Here is a 23,671-nt window from a genome sequence, read left to right on the forward strand (position 1 = left end):
TTCCTGGTGGTGCAAGAGGTTAAGCATAGTGCTGTGAAGCTATCCACAGCCTCTGCAGAGAGTTCGATCCCTGCCAGCCAGGGAGCTACCCACATGGCGCAGCAGACCTCTCCTGTCTTGCCCACTGCTCCCTTCAGCAGTGTATTTCAGTCAGTCTACCTGTTCTGTTCCCCACTCTGTCTCTGGTGAATCCTCTCACTCCCGACATCTCTGGCCTGTACCCCAGCTCTTGTATGCATAAATAAATAAATCTTTAAAAATAAAAATAAATTAAAAAAACAAGATCTGTGATGTCACACTTTTTGCATCTTTCAGAGAAGGGGCTTGTTTGCCACAACTACAGTCTTACAAAGGAGATAAGTATTAGTTACATCTCTGTACCTGTTAACCAAACTAAAATGTCACACAGAAGTTTAAAGGAGTTGGTTTTGTACAAGTAACACAGGACTGATTTATGGAAACACTTGAGCGATGGTTATGCCAATAGATTCACACTTTTCAAAATGATGACTAAACTAGAAAACCAGGTTTTTCACAGAATCTAAAATCCTATTTAGATTGTCACCTTTATTTAAGTTTTAACAAAAATCTTAAATATCACTTCGAGAAACCTATTTTTCACTGAATATTTTATATATAGAATGTGTTGATTTGGTATTTGCCTTTTTATTTTTTGGACACAGGAGTGTCATTGCTTTTAGTCTATGCAGAGGTCATCTGAAGGAGACAAAGAGGGCTCTATTTAGATTTACCATATTAACAACGAGAATCTATGAACTATATATAGTCATAAGACATTTAATGATTTGTGGATTCAATCTTATTCTTCAACATTTTTCAGTTTACTTTTTCTAAACAAAGTGGTTATACCAATTTGTAAGCTCAAAGCAAAGAATGATTTATACCAACTTTCTATGCTGTTGTAGGATTAACTTTCTTTCTTATAAAAATATGTTTCAAACATATTTCTGTTTTATCATGTTAATTTCATTTCAAATAATGGTCCTGTACTAGTCTACTATAATATGAATCATAAGGTTATTTATAAGATGTTTGGTTATGATTTTAACTTTTTTTTTTTTTTTTAAGAACTATACATTATAAATACAGCAAGGTGTTTTGAGAACTCATGATTTTGGTGTTTCTCAACATTTTTTTCCCTCAACATTTAATGATATTATTAAGTTTCCCCCCGTAGTTGTTATTTCCACTTATCAAAATGGAATAGATTTTATGCTCTGTGTATACCTAATATGTAACTTGTTCAGTACCTTTTAGATATGCACTTAACTGGAAGATTCTATGATGCTTCCAAAATAAAAACCAATATCTTTCTTTCCCTCTTCTTTATGAGTTATAAAACACTTTTCTTTCCCTTCTCCTTTGATTTAATTTATATGCCAGAGATTTTTCTGCTCTGGGGATGAAAATGGAAGACAAGGGAAGAAAGTTGATGAAATAGAGATGATTCAAAGATCTGAAATATTTTATCCTCACTCATATAAAGTAAATTATTTTTTCTCTTTTCCAATAACCATCATTTCCCTTGATCTTGGAATCACTCAAAACCTAGCCACTGAGTCCTGTATAAACTAATGCTCTCCTTTAGATATGGAGAAAAATACTGGAACCTGTACAGATTGTTCTAGCTTGATTATATTTACAGTTATGAGATACCGCAAATTTAAGAATGCCAATTTTTTCTCATCACTGAGTATTTATTATATATAACAAATACATGGGAAAGAAAAAACTATATTGTGTGATATAAATAGTTTATTTACATTACAGAAAAAACATCAAGACAATGTATACTATTTCAAATATATCCATACATAATCAAATATAGCTGTAGTACATGTTTTCATTGGTGTAGATTACCACAAATGCAAGGCAACATGTGTAGATCTCTTGTCTTATTCTTTTGTCTATAATACTGTATAGTGTAGTCCAAGTTCTCGGTAGTCCGGCCACTGTGCAACATGCTCCCTTTAGATTAACCTCGTAGACGCTCTTGTTGTGTTGTCTGAACTGTAGTGCCCTGTATTTTGCTTCTGTCTGTGAATTCTGTTGCTTCTGGGGCATTTCCTAGAAGGTTGGAAAGTTTACAAATCTTAGTCCAGTGCTATTAGCTAAAGTTTGGTCCTACAATCACAGAGTGAAGCTGTGGATTAATTAGATTATTAAAATATTTCAGCTGAAATAATTTATTTTCAGTAGAAGCTGAATTATTTTGGGAGAGCTATTTTTTTTTTTTTTTTGCTTCTGCTTGCCGTCCTCTGTTGAGGAGAATCAAAGAGTAGGTGGAAGTTGAAAAGGAATACATTTACTTTGTCCTCAGCTGCTTGCTCATCCAAACACTGAGAATGACGCAGCACAGTATAATCAAACAAGTCATGAGTCCATCTAATCTTACATTAAAGGTCTCCTCAATTTTATATTTTAAATATCCAAAGGATGAATGTTATATTGACATTTAATGCTACAAGTTCAACTCCTATCAAACCAGAGAAGGAACCAACTGTTAATATCTGATATGAAATGGAAAGGGATATTGCTTTGGCTCAACCCAACATCACTTTTGTTCATTAAATTAACATTATCAGATAGAGATATAAATTGGTACTAATTATTTAGCCTCTGTAAAAAGGTCATATTCATCCAAATTATCTGAAAAGTTCTGATTCAGTATTATTCCCCTCATTAAAAAAATGTTTTGACTATGCAAAAAAGAACCACAATAGCATTCACATAAAGTACTATTATAATAAACTATTATAATAAGTAAATATATATGAAAGACTATAGAGATATTTACTGTAGTATATATAATATATATACTATATTATATATATTATATACAATCTATAGAGATTACTTTTCTAGCTACATATGGGAGCAGATCTGTAAAAATGAACATGGAGTTGGAAATCACATTCCCAGTAAACAGGAGCTGGAGACAAAAAAGATTTGACAATCCAATTTCTCAGCAGAATTCTTTACATTCAAGATCATGTCTATAGATGTTCATTTTTCTATGAGATATGAATTTAGGAGGAAAGCAGGTATTTGAATAAAATAGTGAAGAAAAAATAAAGCACTGAATTAGGAAATAAAAGTGAAAAGGGGAGAAGAGAAAGAAAAGAGGAGAGACCAGGCAAGGAAGGCATGAAAAGAAAAAGAGGACAAGGAGACCTCTGCTGACTGTGATTTTTAAAATCTTTTAGCAATTGGATATTTTGACATAGTGAGGCCAGGTCACCAGCAGGGAGGGTGACTGGAGGGAAGATGATCTAGTTGGAAAATCTGGTTTTTGATCAGAATGTTTTCAAGTTAATGAAATGAATCCACACTGGGAATAGTGTGGCTTATTGGTTAGTGTGATACCTGGAAAGGCTTTGGAAAAGTTGGATGTACTAGGACAGTTTTATAAAATGCATTACAATGATGCTTATTTAGATCATGCGCTATTGCTTCTTCTCAAAAATATATAGAGGATGGGTTTTGTTTTGTCTTAACATGGAACATGAAAATGGTTATATGTCTTGAAAAAATGGCTTGCTCTAAATTTAAGTTGTCTTGAGCACCAGAATTTACAACATCACCATCAGTACGGGGCTATATGAGCAGCGCTTTAAGTGCACAGGTTCTGACACTAGGCTGCTGAGGCTTCATTTTAGCTCCTATTGCTCAGCTATGTACACGCAGCAATTTATTCGCTTCTCATACCTCAGAATCCTTTCCTTGAAAATGGGGATAGTTGTTCTTTCCTCATAGTGTTATCAAATATATGTGCATATACACATATATTATACATACACATAATACACTCACACACAATTCCTGGTGAGATAAGTACCCTTCATGTTCATTTGCTTTTATTGTACATGGGAATGAAAATCAAGTCTTATTAATAACAGACTTGAAAACATTGCTAAAGTATTTAAAGTTTGCATTTTTGACTCTATATGAAGTAGCAAATCAAACCGTTATGAGATGGTATCTATAAATATGAATTTTGTTTTTCCTATGCTGATATTCCTTAGCTATTAGAAATTCAAGTCCCTTAGAGTAATATAGAGCAGATTCCTGTGTTTTAGATTATTTCCTATCTTTTCTTTTGTACTGAGTTATTTTGGTTTCTTGAGTTATCTTTATGTTCCCCAGAATCTATTTTAATATAATCCATTGACTCACTTGGCATCTAAACGTGAGAGTCGAGTTGATGAACTCAACTTGGCTTAGAACAGCACAAAGCTCCAGTTGATGATCTTCCCCTAAGCCTTTAGGCCAGCAAGGATTTATGAACCATATTTTCTCTTTTTCAAGAGCAAGTGCCACACTTGTTCTCAAAGAAGATAGTGCAATACAGATACCGAGATGTCTTATGGCCTTTATTTTCTAAAGATATGGTACTTTCTTTTATTTTCTTGTCCTTTGAAAATAATTTTTTGGGAAACATTCTGATTTACTGTAAAGCTGTACAAATGAATAAAAGTTTAAATGCCTGTGAATCTGACAAAATCTTGAGAAACATCTTGGAACTTTTTTCTCAAGGAGAGTGAAATCAGGTCAGAAAGAATTATCTTCACTAATGTTTCTGGTTACATAAGACATAAATAATATGTATTTGCTTTGGAATATAATTCTTGGTTACCATGAATTTATATGCTAATGATGGTAAGCAAGTACCTGGCTCACATTTAGTCCAAGCCCAATGTCAGACATCATGACTTAATCATGATTTTCTTTTGTGTTGAAACTGGATGAGATCTCTGTATCTCTCTGAATCTAGTTCCCCAGGAAACAATTACCATTTATTGTCCTAGGGGACTGATAGAAATGCTTATGCTATTTGCTGCATATTTCCTTCTATCAAAGATTTTCTCATATGATAATCTTTGTCATTACAACTATTTCTTTGAATTTCATGATTAAAATCTATTCTGTCAGCTTAAGAAAAAATTTGTTTATACCAAGTTAAAAATCATTATACATGAGAGTTTTGCTTGAAATATAGTGCCATAAGTGAGAGTTATAAGGTAACACTATTTTCAACCTCGGATAACATCTACCCTGACCTAATTTACCATACTGACCTGGGTAAGTAAGAAAACACTGGTCATTTAAATAGTCTGTAAGTAGCTTGTATAAACTTCTTTTTATATTTAAAAGACAAAAACATATTTAAAGAAAAGTTGACATTACACATTAAGGGAAAAAAGCATTTGCTGAGAAAATTATCCTCCTCTGTGCAAAAATATAAAAATAACTTGTTCCACTCCCACATAAAAATCAACATCTTTCCACTTGACTATTCAAATGCTCTTACGATGAGGAAATAAGATTCTAGACAATGGACAGTTGTATAGTCCATGGAGGGGACTCATGATTAGAGCGATATGACAAAAGAGATCCCTGCATCGAGGTGGGGCACTGAGTGTCATTACTGACCTTGTGATGCAAAGGACCACCACGCAGATGACAGCAATCTGAATGGTTCCAATCACAGCGGCGATTAAGACATACTGAAATCGTACAGGGCCGGGAACAACATAGAGAACACTGTAGTCCTTTTTTTCACAGTGTTGCCCAGTATAACCAGCATCACACCTGGAAGAAATTACATTGCCCAGTTATCTGTAGCTGCTGGATTCATTTTGATAGCTGCCAGTTAGAGGCATTTATCTTCATCAGGAAATTAAAGCACTTTGTGTTCTTTTAAAAATATTACTTGGTAGATAGGATTCTCAATGGCTTATTTTCAACATGTTCTCTTTATTTTAGTTTTGAAGATAGGTAGTTTGTTATTAATAGTTTTACACTATTAACAATATATTTTAAAGATGGGATAGTCAGGAGATAACTTGTAATGATAATACAGACATAATACACAGGACCACTGTTCTTATTTTTTCAAGTGAGCTTTACAAATTGTTTTACATGCTCTTTAAGCAACATCAGACAATGTGATTATTTGAGAAAAGGCTAGTTTTCTGGTGACAGGGGTATAAAAATTTGGTTTATTAATTTATTTTTGAACAAAATATTCTCTATGTACTGTTAAAATACACGTTGAACTATATTAGACCAAAGTTACAGTAAGATAATTAATTTGCTGGTCGTAAAATTGGCTACTTATATTATAGAGGTAAATTTTGGTAGGAAAAAGAGTAACTATGATAAAGGCAATATAGTTTTGCAAACCAAACCCCAGGTGCTAGTCGTCTGAGAATGCATTTAGCCTCTCACTTATTTAACCTTCACCAATAAGTTCAGGTAGATAATCTCCTGTTTACAACTAGCATTTGACAATGAAATAAAGAAAAGTTCACATAAAAACAATATTAATATTGACTTTGTGCAACTACTTTTATAGTGCACTTTGAATTTCATGGCATCCTGGGGTCTTATGTAGCCACATCAGGCAGTTTGATAATGGCCTCTCTGATGAGGATGACAGGGCTGCAGGAGCAACCTCTGTTCTCAGCTCTCTGCCTGGCTTCACTGGAGGGAAGATGTGAGAGTAGTCAGTGAAGGAAAACATGTTAAGAAGACAGTTATTGAGATGTGTGTGTGTGTGTGTGTGTGTGTGTGAGAGAGAGAGAGAGAGAGAGAGAGAGACAGACAGAGTGAGAGAGAGAGAGAGACAGACAGAGAGCGAGAACTGTATAGCAAGTCCAAAAGTTATTTCATCATATGCCAATTATATATTCCTTTAATAAAAATACAGTTTTCTTACTTTGGTTTTGCCATCTCTGAAATAATTATGTTCTATCCATGATTATTCAGCAGATATTTATATTTACGAACTGAATCTTGACAAGCAACTTCTTTGTATCTTAACTGAATTTGAATCTGTACATGGCTTGTGGATAGAAATGCGTGTGTACCTAGCAAAACCAAGACTGATGATATTTATTAGCAGATCTGAAGGACTTTCAAAAGGACGACCTTCCCAAAGCAGCTATATTGTCTAATGAACTGTGAGACCTCATCCGTTCATCTGTTTGAGAAATATTTACTGAGCCTGATATGTGCCTAGCACTGTTCTACGTTAAGAAGAAAAAACGATGAATAAAAAAGAATGAAAAGAATGACACAAAGGTACTTGTGTTTAAAGGAGAGTATAATGCCTAAAGTACAATTTAGGGGAGGCTATACGACCATGTGATACATAGTTCTTGGGTGTGGAAGGCACACACATTTCATGGTTTTTTAATGGCTGCCTGTGTGTGTAAGAGAGGCAAAGAAAAATTCTGCTGCTGATCACCCATTCAGACATCTAATGCCATCTAATTCTTTGTAAACATCCAGAATTTAGTGTCCACATTTTTATTTTGTACATTTTAAAAGTTAAAGAGTTAAGGCATTACCTGCAAGATGGCTCCTGCATATTGATAGAATGTTCGCACTTTCCGTGCATGCAGAAGCCGCTGTAGTGTTCTGGGCAAGGAATGTGGTGTTCTCTGGCACTTTCTTCTAATTTGTTAGCATTCTCTGTGAATACAGATAAAAGCAAGCACCCCCTGTAAATACTTTCTTAGCCGGGTAAGATCAACCAGTACATTAAGAAGCAAAGCTACACTAGGCATATATTTAAAAGGGCAAGAACTAAAAGGCCGTGCTTCAGAAGAAAGAGGGAGAAAGAATTGAAAGACAGGCGTCTTTACAATTGTATTTAGAGATGAAACTGCAAAATTACCCATTGCTTTTCATGCTTTCATGCAATTTTCTACATCTTTAGCAGCCAGTGATGTTTCTATGAGTTGTCAGACAGCTTTAATTTTCCTTGTGTAGAGACTGTACATTGATCATAAAATAATTCAAGAAGAAATATCCTATTTTTTGAATTTCAAAGCCCAGCATAATGTCCCTAAAAGTAAATTGCCACAATACCTTGGTACCTTTTTTTCAGTGTGGGAACTTAAAAGTTAAAGTATGGCTGTGTTCATTTGTTAAACAGATGTTTTCCAAAACCAAATGCAAATTTCAACAAATGTATTCTTTCAGGCTTTTTTCATCTTCTATGAATGTGAATTTTACTAGAGCCATACATTTTCTTATTGCCAAAATAAGACTATTGAAAGAGCAAGCATTATTCAGAATCACTTACGTAGATACTAACAGTACAGACTGGATGCTCTATGTGCATTCTAGTGCATAGTATTTGGCCTATGTTAATAATGTTATGTGAAATTTAAACTTATGATAAAGGAAAAAAGTTCTAAAAGGAATCCTTTCCTCTGTCATTAACAAGTTTTGTTTTCTCATGTTTCTACAAAGACACAAATATTTTTTGCTGACCTTTGTCAGTCCAAATATGTATGCTTCATATTGTAATGCTGTCTCTACTGTAGTGTTTCAGTTATTTATATGTTCATTTAATAATGTAAAGTTTTGCCCTTTTTTGAGCCTCTTCTATAATCTGAGACCTGATGTACTTAAAAATTCTTGACCAAACACACAAGAAATAGAACTTTCTGGACTTCAATCTAAAGATACTCTTAACAGTAATTGGTCAGCTATAATGCATGTCTAAAAATAAATTACTATTTAATCAAATAGATTATTTCCTTTTTTTCTACTGAGGAGTATAGTTTTTTTATTATAGGACATTTTTATAATTTTTCCTGGCATTAGTGAATGATAGGTATATTCATTGGGAGAAACAAAGATATCTTTGTATTAGTAAACTGGACAAATGTGCCATTTATGTTTAAGCAGAGCTATAAAATACCTATACATTTTAAGATCTAGGTGTCATATAAAAACATTAAAGCTTGAAATAAATTGTTAAATCTATCAAGTGCTTTGTTGAGTTTACTTATATTGGTATGATGGGTAATATTTCAAATCGCATAATCAAAATTAATAAAAGATTTATCATAAGTGAGCTGGAGAGAGAAGACGGCATTTAAATCATGCATTTGTTCTCTATTTCTGTTTCTTTAGCTCCTTGGGTGATCTTTAATTTGCACTATAGTATTTCCACTTTAATAATTACCACTGAATGAATGAACCACTTCCATGGAAAAGACTAAGAATGTACAGAAACTTCTCATTCAGTTTCTCTCCCATTCTTCCAAGCTAGTTTGCAATTCTGTATCACTGTGTTTTGGGTCACACACAAAGCATATCTGCAGTAAGCAAACACCCTAACATTGAAGTGGATAGAGTTGGGTGAAATTTCCAGCACAGGGATATGGGATCAAAATGGAAGTAGGGGATTATCAAGCTATTGCCAGTGTTATCAAGCTCTTGCCAGTCAGTGCAACATGAGTTCCACCCCTGTCCAGGGAGCTAACCCACAATGGTGCAGCAGACCTCTCCTGTCTTGCCTGCTGCTCCCATCAGCAGTGTATTTCAGTAGATCCACCTGTTCTGATCCCTACTCTCTCTCTGGTGAATCCTCTCGCCCCTCATACCTCTGGCCTGCACCCCAGTTCTTGTATGCATAAATAAATAAAATAAATCATTTTTAAAAAGTGGAAGCAGGATGATACAGCATTTAGATGCCCCCCCCCCCCAAGATGGCTGGTGGTCAATTATGAACCCATGGAGAAGACTGAGCTTGTTCTGTGCTGCGGCCAGAGGGCTACAAGCTAGAGTGGTCAAACCACGTGCCTGCTGTTTAAGGACAACTTTAGCAGTGGGGTTTGCCAGCCCCACTGCTGATGTAATGAACCAGCACTGATTTTCACTCTTATTTCTAGATCTTCTCCCCATAACAAACTATTCAACACTTCTATTTAGTGTTCGTTAGTAACCCTTCAGTGCTTCTACACACCTGCATGCAGAGAAATATTCTGTAACTTCCTTACATTTCGGTGATACATTGATTTCAGTACAGTATTTTTCAAACACTTCTTATTAAGGTTATTTTTCTTCCTGTCAGTTGCAAAAGAAGATCAAGAATTTTCTTAACTCAAAATCCATTTTTTAGGTTGTTTTATTTTTAACTCTGTCCCTCAAATCATACTGTTTGTTTCTGGATTTGTACTATAGCCACAATAATGAACTGAAGTCCAAGGGCAAAATAAAAGCTTGTTGGAGTGAGGCTGTTGCCTTAATGTAGTAAGAGCTGGATATTTTCACAAAGTTCATTATCCAGGCAGGGTGATCACATGGGAGGGGAAAAGTTTCCATCATAAATCTGCTAATTAGTTTACACCATTTCTTATGAGCTTGGAGTGCTCTGTTCATAGGATACTGTCAAATAAGAAAGTAGAGAGATTGAAAATAAATGAGTAGAAGAAATGATCCCTGGGCAAGAAAATGAGGAATCATCAATATATGTCAACAGATTTATAGTCAATTCAACCTAGTAAACCAGTTGATTGAAAACCTGAATATATAACCACTTCTAGTAATGCAATAGACATATTTTAGAAATGAGATTTAAGTATATTAAGAAGAGTACAGACACAGAAATCTAATATTCCAACCAAATATGTGTATGGACCAGAGTGAGTGTTTGTTATTCCGATGTTTATGCATAGGTATTCTGGCAATAATAAAACATTTAGAGATTTTGAAATTATATAAGAGGGATACTTTGGAAGTTTGTGTGTTATCACCAGTGACTAACAATTTCGACATGCATTTTTCTGTTCTTCATCTAAAAGGAGGTTTAATGTAAGGACTACACTCTTTCATCTAGGGGAAATAACAATGGTAGAAACTCTTCCTGTCTTTGTTTAAAATCCTCAACTAGTTCTTGTTGAACCGTTTACAAATGGTTTGTCCTAGAGGAAATCTTTATCCTTCTAAAAAACAATTTCTGATATAGTCTGATATAGCCTGTTACTAGCAACAGCATTAAGCGTATCTCATTAAGTGCTAATCAACACTCTAGTCAAGAACTATCAAAGCAGGAAGTTGTAAAGCAGAGCTACATGTATGTTTCTATTTTGGTGTTACCAGGGAAAGAGACAGGGGGATCCAGAGCCAGAGCCAAATGGTAAGGTCTTATGCTCTCACAAGTCAAGGTAAATGGGTAGGAAGTGGGCAGAGCCAGGCAAAGCAGTTCAGAGACAAATCAATACAGCAGGGCATGGGGATGTATTTGTATGTATTACTGTTACCCCTGCTTTCTGTTCCCTAAAAAGCTGGATATTAGACATGAATCAGAGAATTCTATCAAAGCAACACATTATGGACCCAAGCAGATATATCAGCATAAAATTTGACTAAAATTACCCATATGTCTGAAGAAAGAATGCTTCCCTTTGGACAGGGGTTAGAACTTGGCAAAACAATCTTCTGAAAGTCAAGTCAGATCATCTATTCAAGTGTACTCCAGGATGGTGCCCTTATAAGCCAACTTGAACTTCAACAGCAAACCCAGAGTCCAACTGCAGAGATGGATGCACTCGACTATTAGTGTCCGATGCTATTACATATTCACTCAGTCAACCCATTTCTCTTATTCTGATACTCTGCTCTCTAAACAGTCTTAAAATAATTTGAGTTGCATGTAGCCTACAAATTGGGAATGGCTTTGACAGTCTCCCCCGAATATCTTAGCCATTTTACAGTTATGCATTTCACTTTTGTGGATTGATTGGTCCTGTGTTTCTCTGTGTGTATGTGTGTGTGTGTTTATGCAAGTGCACTTTCTTCAGCTCACTCAGTTCTGGGATTTTGTTAGATGAAATTTCTGTAACTATAGGCTAAATGACATTACCATACCTAGGGTTCAGTATAGTCTGGGAGGCCTTTTGGGGGCTGCTCTGATGATATTTCTCAGGAGATAGGAGATACCACTACTTTGCTTTAATGAGGTTGTTGTGAATTTATACAACTCTTTTAGCCACTGATTCCTTAGCAGGGATTTGATTCTGTTTAGGGAAACATCCTAAAGTAGAGGCATTATCAGTATTTAGTGAGTGTTTTAGGGAGGCAGATTTCTACTGCACATTTTTAAGCAACCAAGACTGTTCAATATGGGAATGAGCTGTGTAATGAAGTAGTGACATTCTGCTGGTGTTTAGCTGTGTTATTATTTCTCAGGGATGCTGTATAGCATTACTGTGTAGGAGATTGGGTTATTTCAGACCTCTGGGTTCTCTGAGCTCTAAGAATAATATATCTTTCTATTGCTAATACTTACCTATAAAAATTATTCATAAATGTTTACTATTTTTATCATAAAACATTATTTTGGATATGTTGGGAACAAGAAATGGAGAAATGGGGGACATTACTTAGTTGTAAAAGGAAATTAAATTGTAGGGATGTTTTCCTTTTTCAAGGGATATGAAATATCTTAAATATTTGTCATGTCTACCAGACATTTTAGCATAAAGTGATCTTCACTATGTAATGTCTTCCTTGTGGGGAACAATGTGTTTATGGATGTAAATTCAGTTTTCAGCATCATGCTTTAACATCACAATTTATCTTGACAAGCACATGCATATGAGTAATGCAGTTTATCTTTTCAACTATCTTTTCCTGTGGGCACACAAAATGGACCACACTTATCCAACAAACAAAAATGTCCATTTTGAATATATTTATGTATCACTTAAGTTTTTTATGTTTATATTCATATACTTGCAAACTTGTTGTGATTAGTTGATTTAACCCTTCCCTTGCTTACTGTCCTATATCCAAAGCAATATGAAAATAATTTAATTTAACCAACTAGAAAAAACTATCTTTCTTTCCATTTTTTTTTATCTTGTGCCTTGGAAAGAAATAAATTACGAATCTAGAAGTAAAGTCATGATTGTCCTATTGTTGATTAGAGTTGGTTTCAAAGAAAATACATAATTTTTATGATTTCCTCTCCTTTTCTTATCAGGTATAAATGTATGAGATGGCAGTAAAACCTTTTATCAAACTTGAGTTTCGCGTGAAGGTTTTTAAAGACCAGAGAAGCATTCCTGCTGAATAACTTCTGAATGCAAAACAACATGAGTGCTTGAAACTTAACAGATTCCCCGAATAGAAAATCCAGAAATAAACCCACAGATTTATGGTCAACTAATCTTTGACAAAGGAGCAAAGACTATGCATTGGAGCAAAGAAAGTTTGTTCAATAAATGGTGCTGGGAAAACTGGGTCGCTACATGCAAAAGAATGAAGCTTGACCACTACCTCACACCATACACAAAAATCAACTCAAAATGGATTAAAGAACTAGACATAAGACCTGAAACCATAAAATACATAGAAGGAAATATAGGCGAAACACTACGGGATTTGCACATCAAAGACATCTTTACAGACACATCACCCAAAGCAGTGATAGTGAAGACAAAGATAAACAGCTGGGACTACATCAAATTAAAGAGCTTCTGCACAGCAAAAGAGACAATAACAAAAACAAAGAGAAACCCCACCAACTGGGAGAACATTTTTGCACCCAACACTAATGATAAAGGACTGATCACAAAAATCTGCAAAGAGCTGATGAGACTCAGCAACAACAAAGAAAATAATCCAGTCAAAAAATGGGCAGAAGAGCTAAAAAGAAACTTCTCTGAGGAGGAAATGCAAATGGCCAACAGACATATGAAAAAATGTTCAGCATCACTTGTAATCAGGGAAATGCAAATCAAAACTACCATGAGATACCATCTCACACCAGTGAGAATGGCACATATTAAAAAAACTAGCAACAACAAATGTTGGCGAGGGTGTGGAGAAAAAGGAACTCTTCTGCACTGTTGGTGGGAGTGCAAACTGGTCCAACCACTATGGAGAGCTGTGTGGAGATTTCTGGACCTACTAAACATAGAGCTTCCATATGATCCAGCAATTCCACTCCTAGGTATTTACCCAAAGGACACAGAAACATCAATTCCAAAGAGCACCTGCACTCCTATGTTTATAGCAGCACTGTTTACAATAGCTAAGCTTTGGAAACAACCCAAATGCCCAAAAATAGATGACTGGATCAAGAAGATGTGGTACATATATACCATGGAATATTACTCAGCATTCAAAAAAGATAAACACATGCAATTTGCAGCAACATGGATGGCGCTGGAAGGGATCATGCTCAGCGAAATAAGCCAAAAAGAAAAAGAAAAATACCAGATGGTCTCACTCATAGCAGGAATCTAGAAAACTTAAATAAGGGACCAGGAAAATGAATATAAGAAAGTGAAAATCAAAATCAACAAAAAACTATGAACCAGAGACACTTTTTGGAGGGTGGGGGGCGGGAGGGGAAGGATTTGGGTCAGAATGGGGCGTTTGCAATTGTATGGGGTAATATAAAAATAAAATTTATTATTTAAAAAAAAAAAAAAGAAACTTAACAGATTCCCTAATGGCCTCACCTCCTCTCATACTTTCTTCAGCCCAGCTGAGTATATGAGAAAACTCTTTATTTTTTCAAGCCTCAGAGACAGACTCCAATGAGACTGCTAGCTAAAGGTCACATCCTAGCACACAGGCTATGGAGGCATTGAAGGACACAATCAATTCTCAACTTTTGCAAAGAGCGTAGGCCCAGACTTAACATTCCTATTTAATCTCTGTTAAAGATTTGGAAAAATATTTCCAAAACAGAAACCAAGTCTTTCAAATGCTACAAATGCACCATTTCTTCTGCATGTTGAACATTATCTGATTATTTTCAGAAGAGTAATTTACGTTATTTGTATTTTAAAAAGTTTATTAATTAGGCGGTAATATGGGTTAGGAGTGCGATGGGGATGGAGAGAAATTCTCTCACCATGGGTCAGGCACCAATATAAAGTGTGTTATCCATATCACCACTTGCATATATAAAGATTTTTTGTTGGAAATAAAATGAAAAAAGTGAAAGAAAATTAATTTCTTTGTTACTACATTCTCAGGCAAATTTTTAATGGCATTATTCAAGAATTGCTTGAATTTAAATTGGAAAAAATGCCAGCCCTCTGAAATATACATAGTAATTTGGGGACAGGAGGCAGTGATTGAAATGCAATGATACTGGATGATTATTTGCATGGGCTTTTATTATCTCAGTTTCTACTGGCAATATATTTACATAGATAAATGCCAAGAAATGTGTGAAATCTTGGGAAAGAAACTTGTATGTAACATTTTAACTTATGACATCCAAATGCAATTACTATAATTCAAAGATTTGGCTTCACAAGATATATACATATTTAGCTAGAAATTCTGGACATTCTTGAAAAAAAGAAAAAAAGTATTATTAAGAGCAAAATAAGCAGATCTTCAGCCATGTATTAAAGACAGCTATCCTCTGTCTTAGAAATACTCTGCCTGGTTTCAGACGGTAGAGCCCTCGAAAAAGGGAGAGAGCAGGCAACTGGGCGAGACTGTACTCTGCCTCTAATGGTCCTTTTCAAACTTCACCATTCAGTCAAGAGCCTATTAACTCTCAGCAAGTGGGTAACTCCTATAGGTTTAGAGGATTTAGCTTGAAGACCTTGTAAAAATATATTATTTTATGGAACTTTAGATGTCTTTGACAACACTTCGTAAATATCAGGCTTTGTGAAGATGGTTCATTAGCTTCTCAGGAGTCCAGAGCTGGAGTTGCCTTAAGCTTATTTGGGGAAATTTGCTAGTGCTCTCCCCACTGAGCTTTTGCTGCAGTAACCCTTCTCACATCCAAGCTGCTATTCGAAGACAGAATTTTATAAAGCTTAGAGAAAGACAAAAATGGTGGGAAGCCATTTTAGGCTGAGAATACTCCCTTCCTATACTTTCATGTGTCTTGAGCTGAATCCATGCATTTCTGCAACTTTACACGATTAGCAGTTAATCTGGGCCTCCTGTCTTATCGAGCTTACTTGGTGTCAATGCTGAAAATGACAATCCAAGTCACAGAGGGTCACTGACCACTTTTGTCTTCTGGCCTCTGTGAGTTAAGTCATTTTCTCCTTCATAGGTTGCATATGCAGAAATGGATAAGTAGTTAAGATAAACCTTTTCAGAGGATGCATATATTTTCCTGAAGTTACTAGCCAAATGAAAGTAAGGGGGTTTAGACTGGATCATTCACTGTAATATAGCAGAAACAAAGGTATTAATAGTGTAGATAGAAGAAAAATTGGCCTTCATCAATTTATTGTATAAATATTTCTGACCTACTATGTGACCTACTATGTGCCTGACACTGTGCTAAGTACTGTATGTAATATTCTATATCTCTTGGTTGTTACCCCATGATTTTGCCTGTCTTCTAAACACAGCCAAGAAAACAGTCTCAAGATGACATGATGATAAATATATCCACAATTATTTGAGAACCAACAATGTGCTCAACATTGTTTTAACACTTAACACGATAAAAATGTTTCCTTTGTTGTAGTCCTCAAGGTAGATTTATAAAAATCCAATTTTGTATAAATGAGGAAACAGAAACTCAAATTATACCTATTTGCTTTAGAAATTAACACAATTGATAAGCAGAACTGGGTCAAAGCCAGAGCTCTTTCCAGTATGCCATACAAACCAGATAGTTAAGAACTTATTAAACACAGGACAATATCTGCCCCCTATAGTTATTATTTGCCTTTATGACTCCTGGCTGTTTATCTTACCTGGATCCTACTGATGCTTTTAAAACTGAATTTTTCCTTTTCCTTCCTTCTACTCCAGGAGATATATCTTGTCTCAGTCCAGGCCATTACAAATCCCAACTACTCCACCCTCCTCTAGGGGTCTCTCCATCAATCAATCCCTTTCTCTCCTACATCTTTAGCTCTCCATCACTCTTTGCTCCTTGCCATCAACATTTAAACATTTTCAAATGTCTTCCTTCTTAAAATAAAAATTTACAAACCTCTCTCAACCATGTTCCTTGGTAGACCGTTGGTCCCCTGTCTCCTCACTACAGCTACACTTCTTTTTTTTTTTTTAAGACTTACTTATTTATACAAGAGCTGGGGTATAGGCCAGAAATGCGGGAGGGTGAGAGGTTTCACCAGAGACAGAATGAGGAGCAGAACAGGCAGACTGACTGAAATACACTGCTGAGGGTAGCAGCAGGTGAGACAGGAGAGGTCTGCTATGCCATGTGGGTAGCTCCCTGACTGGCCAGGGATTGAACCTGTGCTGCAGAGTCTGCGGATAGCTTCACAGTGCTGTACTTAACCCCTTGCGCCACCAGAGAGGCCCCTGGTTCTACTCCATTCTTACCTCTTGCAAGATGTATTCTTTTGCATTATTCTACACTTATCATATGAAATATTTCTCTGCCCACTGGGACTTTTCATATGTTATTTCCTTTGTCCAGAATGCCCATTTACTTCCTTTTTATCACCTACACCTACCTAACTCCTTTTCAATACTCAGTTTTTCACCATCGATATTTCTTACTCTGTGATATTTCTTTAGTCTTCTTTCCTACCCACTCAGCATGGGCCTGCTGTTCCTTTTACTTAAATCCACTCCTTTCTCCAAGCACTTTTCACACCAATATTTCAATGTTGTTTTCATGTTTACGTGAAAACAAACTCCTTTTTTAAGGGCAAGTATCGTATCTTTTATTTTTTAAACTGTTGCAGTCTCTTGACCTTGCACAGAAGAGATGACCGTGCAATCTTTAAGGTAAAGGAATGTTTTGTTAGGTTACCACACTGAGACTAGGTTACCCACAGAAAGTTTGCCATGCAGAAGCTGCCAAAAATATCTAGAAGTCATAGCAATAGAAAAACAGATTTTAGTATTGTATCAAGAACACAATTTTTTGTAGGACGAGGAACAACTTTTTGTAGAATGAAGGTGGTATCAGAAAATGATGAAAGGATGAGCGAAAAGTGCCTTATGAAAGAAAGTCGACTGGAGGGGTAATAAAATAAACCCTGGAGAAATGGACTCAGCAAAAGGGACGTGGTTCCTTCCTTCCACAGCTTCTGGTTTGGCTAATGGAGGAATGAGTAAATCTTTAGCTGTAAAAGTAGCTTCCCCTCTGTTAACCAAGGAGGTTTAATTCTAAAAGGAAGGATTTAGAATAGTGTTCAGTTAAAGGCCGAAGAATATGGGAAATTTAGTTCTTCTATGTAGAAAAACTGATCAGATGCATTACATATCTTAAAAATTACATAGGAACTATGTGTGGTCAATTCTGAATTTATATACCAATTTAATCACTCACACAATGTGTCTATAACATTGTCTGGAAAGGAACAATGTGGGTTAAATTTTTTAGGACAAAAAGGAAGGAAAATTTTATTAGAAAAAAATAAGGAAACACAGGCAAACACATTTTGAAATAAAAGCTAGTTTTATAAATTAATAAAGAATTTTCTTAGTTGTCTGCTTCTGAATTACAACCATGCACTTATTCTCCTACTTAAAAATAATATGGGATAAACACCAAAATTGTAAGTGCAGAGAGATTTGATGATATTGCAATGAGTAAGGTTAGTGATCATCCTGATTTTCTACAAGAACACTCTAAAAAGAACTGGAGAGCCGTTATAGTTTCTTAAACTGAGAAACAAAGGTATAGCTTTTACTCTTTAATAGATTGTCATGAACAGAGCCTCAAAAGTGCTTGGAAAAAGACTCTAGGAGTAATGGAAAATTCTCCAGGGACTTCACTTCTGGAAAAAATAAGTTTCATAAAATTTGTGGCAAAACCACTTCTGATAGCTGGACATGTTATTTAATATTTAAGTGGAATATTTAAGCTTAGTGTTTAATTCCAAACATGAATAATCTGTCTAGCTTAGAAACTGTAAACCCTCAGGGCCTCCCTGGTGGTGAAAGGGGTTAAGCACAGCGTTATGAAGCTATCCACAGCCTTTGCAGCACAAGTTCTATCCCCTGCCAGCCAGGGAGCTACCCACATGGCACAGCAGACCTCTCCTGTCTTGCCTGCTGCTCCCCTCAGCAGTGTATTTCAGCCGCCTGTTCTGTTCTCCACTGTCTCTGGTGAATCCTCTCACCCCCCCACATCTCTGGCCTGTATCCCAGCTCTTGTATGCATAAACAAACAAACAAACAAATAAATAAATTTAAAGAAAGAAAGAAATTGTAGACCCTCATAATCTGGGATATTGTGCAATGCAAAATACCTAAATATTTGTAGGTCTAGAATCTTGGTATTTGGATGCTATGGAATCTTAGGAGCCTCTTGTGATGCACTGAACATCCTTACAGATGTGTGTGTATACATGTTTTATAAATACAATTCTACTATGACCTCTTGCAAAAGGCAAAATTTAATGAGATATAGACATGGATTTAGTTTCCTAAAATTCCTTCCTTTGGAGATAGTATTGCTTATTCTAGTATAGACCTTACCTACTTGCCAAAAATTTATTTCCAGGTTTGGTCCTGATCAACAATAAGAAACATCAGTCAAGGGGCTTAAAGTCTGTCTTGTAAAAATACCCCAGATAGTTCTGATGCTTGTGATTTTGGGTTATGAGATTCCTGGTACTGCCTCTATCTAACCATTTCTCCTAATCTCTCCTTGTCTCTTGCCATCTATTACTAGGTAGTCTAGCTCCCTGACTTCTGCTTGCTCCCCCTCATAATGACCCCAGAGCTAGCTGCCCTGCTGTTCTAAGTCCAGATCTTCCTCAACTCCTCTTCTTTAAAGTAACAAATGCAGCTAGCTATTACATCCATGAGTCTATGAGCAATAATATTCCCAAGCTACTTTTCCTATATCCAGCTTGGATGTGATGGTAAGTTAGCAGGAACCTTCAGATGTCAGGCATTCCTTGACCCTGGTAGTCTGCATGAAAAATTAATTCCATTTTTAGAACAGCTTTGCCTCTTTTAAAAAAAACAACACTCAGAGAATAGGCCTTGTTTCTGTTTGTGAGAGCCTTCTAAATGTAAAATCACAAGTATCTTGAGACCAACTTTTCCAAATCTCCAGACTTCCTTCATGGTTATGTTAGATAACTAACAGAATAGCAGCAAGAACTCCCTGTGTGAAAGCAAATGAAGCATTCTCTGGATACAGGGATGAATAACACAGCTGAGAAAAGATGCAGATTATACCAATGACTATGATTGGCTCTGTTTCCAAATGGAATAAAGGGGTGCTGGTTCATCCTACATGTTCAGCTCGTCTGTAGAAAAGATAAAGTCAAAAGAGAAGCTATAGAGACAGGAAAAAAGGCAAATAGAGAAAGGGAAATGAGTGGAAGCAAAATCAGCATTTATGGCATTGTGACAATTGAGAGATAATGCTAAAACAAATAGCAGCACTGGAAAGGGGAAAGCAGGGGTAGGACACCTCTCCAGTAAGGGCAGGACAATCACCTGTGCTTCTGAATTGCAGGATCTAAGAACAATGCCCATCATTGCTACTTCTGGTGCAGGTTGCATGGAAAATAGTTAAATAAATTTGGGAAAGAGTGAACTTAACAGTTAGATTAGTTTTTTATTGCTGGTTTTCTCAGACTCCTTAAAAACTAGCTTACATTGTAAGATGCCAAGAGGCGAGACATTTGTCTAGAAACCTCCTTCTTTGGAAGAACATTTTGTGAAACTATTACAGCAGACTCTACTTGGGACAACATTATATTAAGCCACATCTCTTTAGGTTTTTTCACATCACCACACACATAGAAAATGATCATGTTTGATTTTTAGAAAAACTGGGAAACAACTGCACAAAAACCACCCTGAAAGCTAAGGTGGATCAATGAGTTAACATACCTGTTAACCGTTCAGGGCAAAGGAGGAAGTTTTACATTAGACTGTGCATACTTGTTCAGGGTAGAACAAGTTTTCTATAATATTGTTTTTCTATAATATTGTTTTCTATAATATCTCCAGCAAATAGACTAGAGTCTAGTACAGAATGAGTAATCAGTAAGTAGCGTGAATAACTGAATGCATATTACAGGTATTTGGTGACCATTTGTAACTTGGTTTGGTGGCTTTCAATAGTGCCTCTTGTCAGTTGCACTTCAGTGATATATCCTTAACGATGCAGACAATCCTACTACACAGTAATAATGTAAGGTGCAATATGGCAAGAACTCTAGTCTACTTCATAGGATGTATATATTCAGCATGGCAGGACTAGACGCACAGGTAAGAGCCATATTTGCTCTGCACTGCAATATTTTTCAGTGAAAAGCAAAAAGGTTGGAGGGCAAAAATGTGTTGCTAACCATAAAAGACAAGAAAGATATATAAAAATGACTTGAAAGTACAAGTATAGGCAATTGATGGGTTGATGAGTTTGCACATTTATCCTGTATGATGTCATAGTCCAAAAGGACTGTTAGAAAATTTATAATGTAGGTTTGGATTCATTTACAAATTTGGAGTACTGCCATAGGCTGATGCCTGACCAAATTAAAGTAAATGATTCTCGTTGAGAGTTAGAAATTATACTATCTCTTCTAATAAACAGAGGTAAAACAAAATAATTTTAAGAAACAAATGTAAGTGGTTGTGTTGAGTAATCTGGAGGTTGGTTTGACATTGCAAATTAGCATTTTTTAGATAAAATTGATAATAAATTTTAAATAAAATTCTAGATAAAATTGACAATAAAATCATGGAATGAACTCTAAGAATTTTATAGCTTTGAAATAAGCCAAAAAGAAAAAGAAAAATACCGGATGGTCTCACTCATAGCAGGAATCTAGAAAACTTAAATAAGGGACCAGGAAAATGAATATAAGAAAGTGAAAATCAAAATCAACAAAAAACTATGAACCAGAGACACTTTTAGGGGGGCGGGGGCGGGAGGGGAGGGATTGGGGTCAGAATGGGGGGGCTGCAATTGTATGGGGAATATAACAATAAAATTTATAAAAAAAAAGAATTTTATAGCTTTTTTTTAAAAAAAATTTATTTATTTATACAAGCATTGGGTACAGTCAGAGGCACGGGAGGGTGAGAGAATTCATCAGAGCCAGAGTGGACAGCAGAACAGGCAGAGTGACGAAGTAGACTGCTGAAGGGAACAGCAGGCAGCAGGAGAGGTCTGCACACCACGTGGGACCCCCGCCTGGCGGCCGGGGATCGAACCAGCGCTGCAGAGGCTGTGGGCAGCCTCACAACCCAGCAGTCAACCGCTGCGCCACGGGGGAGGCCCTGATAGCTTTTATAAGAAGTAATTTCTGAACACAGCATAACCTTTGAACAGTTTAATGGTGTTGAAAAATTATTTTTTGATGATATTTTCAATTATATCTTGGTGCATGTTTGTTAATTATATCCAGTACCTTTTGTGTTTATTTATTTATTTTTTTAATATTTATTTTGTGTGTTTTTATTTTTTCCCCAGTCTTAATTATTTTTTCTTTTCTTTTTTATTATTCTTTTTAAATATTTTACATCATTGTTCATTTTTAAACAATATTTGCTTTCTCCCACCCCCTCAGGTGTATTCCCCAGAGTTTCCTTCACCAATGCACCCGTGCACCATGACCTCAGTCCTCTATGCTCCTCCCTCTGATCCCTCTCCCTCCTCCTCCCCTGCAGGATGTCTCTGATTTATAATTGTCCATTTTTGCTTTGTTGTGTTTTGTACTGTTATTATTTTTTTACACTGATGTCTTATTTGGTTCCCTTATATTCATGCTATAAGTGAAAAAATGCGATATTTTTCTTTTTCCTTCTGGCTTATTTCACTGAGCATAATTCCTTCTAGTTCCATCCATGTTGCTGCAAATGGCATGAGTTTATCTTTTTTGATTGCTGAAATAGGACTGCTATTGATGGCAGAATTGCTTCCTATAGTAAAATTTTTAATGATGTGATAATCTATCATAGATTTCCATGTGTTTTCACTAATTAATCAGTTATAGAGACATGATAATACAAATGAACAAATCTTTTTCATCCCCAATATGATGCTTATTCAAACTGTCAGTAAAACCTAATATCTAAGTGATTATTTAGTAAAATAATAATTAAATATTTTGTTTTAGTACTGAGTTGAATAGTATCTATCCAAGCTTCATGCCTACCAGGAACCTCGCAATGTGGACAGTTACTAATAAGATATAGTTCAGATGAGATCATACCAGATTAGAGTGGGCTTTAAATCCAATGATTAGTGTCCTTATAAGGCTACATACAGACACACAGCAGAAAACCATATAGTGGTGGTAGAGATTGGAGCTAAGTTGCTACAAACCTGGAAATGCAGGGTCATCAGAAGCTAGGAGACTATGAGCCTTTGGAAGAAGTATGACTCTATCAACACATTATTTTCAGACTTTAGTCTTTAGAACTGTGAGATAATAAATTTATGTTGTTTTAAATCACTCATTGCATGTTGATACTAGCAAACTAATACAGTTACCATTTAACAACCAAATTTCTACTTGGATGAAATATACTTTTTAATAGTCCATATGGAATCAATGATAATGAGCTGAAAGGTTAGTTTCAGCTAGTATGTGACCTGGACAATCTTGGTTTATATTTTTATTCCCAACATAATTATTCATAATGTCTACCTTCACTCTCAAAAGTTTCCTTAGCTTGGGTGATAATTTATATGATCACCTTTGTTTAAATTTACTTTGAAATGTCTGTGGTTCATTGCATTTGCAACACAAAATTATGTTTTGAAGGTGTTGATGTGTCAAAGATGCTAATAGGTACAGTAAATAATTTTTGAGAGGACAAGAAAATTTTATGGAAGGGACTGCATTCATTTTGGATTTATAAACTCATCTTATAAGAAAGGGAGTTATCTTAGATTGTTCATTTTGTTATAGGACAAATGATGTTGCACTTTATCTTTATTAGA

At 35.6% G+C, this 23,671-nt stretch overlaps 1 protein-coding gene across 1 annotated transcript in view; it reads right to left on the reverse strand.

Annotated features, from left to right (window-relative positions):
- Nucleotides 1–1,991: 1,991 nt before the first annotated feature.
- The window catches only part of TMEFF2 (transmembrane protein with EGF like and two follistatin like domains 2), a gene marked incomplete at both ends in the record, with an annotated part of 232,698 nt that continues 211,018 nt past the window's right edge, over nt 1,992–23,671 (reverse strand). The window contains 3 exons of the mRNA XM_084255730.1: nt 1,992–2,088; nt 5,455–5,613; nt 7,377–7,500. Of these exons, the coding sequence (XP_084111856.1) occupies nt 1,992–2,088; nt 5,455–5,613; nt 7,377–7,500 (380 nt within the window). The remainder of the gene's footprint in view (nt 2,089–5,454; nt 5,614–7,376; nt 7,501–23,671) is intronic.

The sequence above is a fragment of the Talpa europaea genome, assembly GCF_964194135.1.
Source record: "Talpa europaea genome assembly, chromosome: 1".
NCBI lineage: Eukaryota > Metazoa > Chordata > Mammalia > Eulipotyphla > Talpidae > Talpa > Talpa europaea.